At 58.3% G+C, this 1850-nt stretch overlaps 1 protein-coding gene across 1 annotated transcript in view; it reads right to left on the reverse strand.

Annotated features, from left to right (window-relative positions):
- The window catches only part of FGD2 (FYVE, RhoGEF and PH domain containing 2), a 27471-nt gene extending 26330 nt beyond the window's left edge, over positions 1-1141 (reverse strand). Inside the window, exon 1 of the mRNA XM_045294780.1 lies at positions 955-1141. Coding sequence (XP_045150715.1) covers positions 955-1055 — 101 coding nt within the window. The 5' untranslated portion in view covers positions 1056-1141. The remainder of the gene's footprint in view (positions 1-954) is intronic.
- Positions 1142-1850: the final 709 nt, after the last annotated feature.

Consider the following 1850-nt stretch of genomic DNA (forward strand, 5'->3'; position numbering starts at 1 on the left):
CATCCCTTCCCTCTCCCTGTTCCTCTGGAGGCATCCCCCTCCTTAGAGGGAACTGTCTTGCCCGAGGTCACACCACCCTCCCCACCCCACCAGCCCACCCCGCCCAGGGCAGCCCACATGCACTGAGCAGTCAGTATGAGGGTAAAAAGACCCTTAACCCTTGACCTCATTGAAACAATCCTCGGGGTCATCCCAGCCTGAGCTCCCTGGGCCAGGCTGACGGGCTCTGTTACAACTGGACCGCAGTTGAGCTCGTTCCCCCCCACCCATCCTGCTTCTCTCCCCCACCACTGTACTTTCCTAAAGCTTTCTTCAGCATCGTTCCTGATGCACATTTCTATTCCGTGTGCCCACTCCCAGAGATCTGTAACACACACACACACACACACACACACACACACACACACACACGTCTTGCTCCACAGTCTTGTGCAGCCCTTTGCCTGCAGACAAAACCCCCAGCCACGCCCCAAAGGACTTGGACTGGCCCCATCTGGAATCCTTTCTGCTTGATGCTCCTATCGGTGAAGTGAGTCACAAGACTCATTCGGCGAGTGCCCACAGGCCAGTGACCAGGCACCCAGGGTTGCCCGGTGAAGTCCCAGCTTCCCCTGCTGTCCTGGGCGGGGGTCAGGGAAGGGGGGATGATAAGGGCATCCACTCTGGATTTCGAGGGTGCCCCGGTTGGAACGGCATGGTCGCCCTACTCCTGGGAGTCAAGGCTGGATAAATATTAGCTGTCCTTTCTTGAGGGGTGCTGCAGGGGCCTCAGATCTTCTCAGCTCACTTTTCACAACGGCCATGCCTGTCTGGCCTTTCTGCCTGATGTACACCAAGCACTATGAGCCCTGCCAGCTCCTGGGGCCCTAAGGACACCCCCATCCCCACCCTCCCACCCCCAGGTCATGGGGAGGCTTTGGTGCTGCTCAGCTAGAGGGAGGCAGCGTTGCTCACCGGAAGGGCCCACGGTGGCTGCCAGTCCCCTCGTACCTGCTGTTCTCCAGCGCAGTCACCAGGTTGGACACGGATGTCCCCTTCACGTTTTCCCCCTCCATCGCACGGGCCTCCAGGCCGGCCCTCCGTCACCCTCAACAGGATGGAGGCCTGCAGCCAGCACTCGGTGCCACACCTGCCTGGGGACAAGAAGTGGCTAAGATGTCCCAGATTCTTCTCCCATAGCTCCTGCTCCTGCCTCCTCGAGAGAAAAGAGGAAGTGGCCTCAGACCACTGCCCTGCAGGCAAAGACCAGTGTCCCCTACCATGGGTGGAGCCTGCTCCGGCCCTGTCCCGCCCTCACCAGGGCTGGCCTTTAACCTTGCAAACCCCCAGTTCCAGAATCCACCCCTGCGGGGTCATCGGGACTCAGAGCCAGGCCTTTGACCGACCTCTTGGCCTGAGTGTCTCTGGCCAGCCATACGGAACTCCTTCAGAAGGTGCGTGGTCTTTCCCACATCAGAGCGTGCTCACCGCTGACAGGAAGCAGCTTCTTTAGGTAGAAGTAACTTACACCCATGTTACTGGGCTGGACTGAGAAAAGCGGGGGGTGGGGGGGTGGGGGTGGGCCGAGATGGCGCTGTCCTATTTACACATCCCCATTGCAGCTCTCTCTGCGTCACTGTCCCAGGGGAGGGCAGGACAAAACGATACCCAGCTGCTACTACTGACACCCATGTTAGTGCTTTGCAAGTATTGTCTAATTTAGTCCTACAAGAGCCTGATGACGGGGAGCTCTTTACTATTTCCACCTTCCAGAAGAGGAAGCTGAGGATCAGAGAGGTTAAGTAACTCTCCCAAGATCACACAGGATCTTACCATAGTGAATGATGGGGGGAGTGCGCAGTGGAGATCCA

The sequence above is a fragment of the Echinops telfairi genome, unplaced genomic scaffold, assembly GCF_000313985.2.
Source record: "Echinops telfairi isolate 266 unplaced genomic scaffold, ASM31398v2 ScPeMD7_3533;HRSCAF=4204_1, whole genome shotgun sequence".
Taxonomy (NCBI): Eukaryota; Metazoa; Chordata; class Mammalia; order Afrosoricida; family Tenrecidae; genus Echinops; species Echinops telfairi.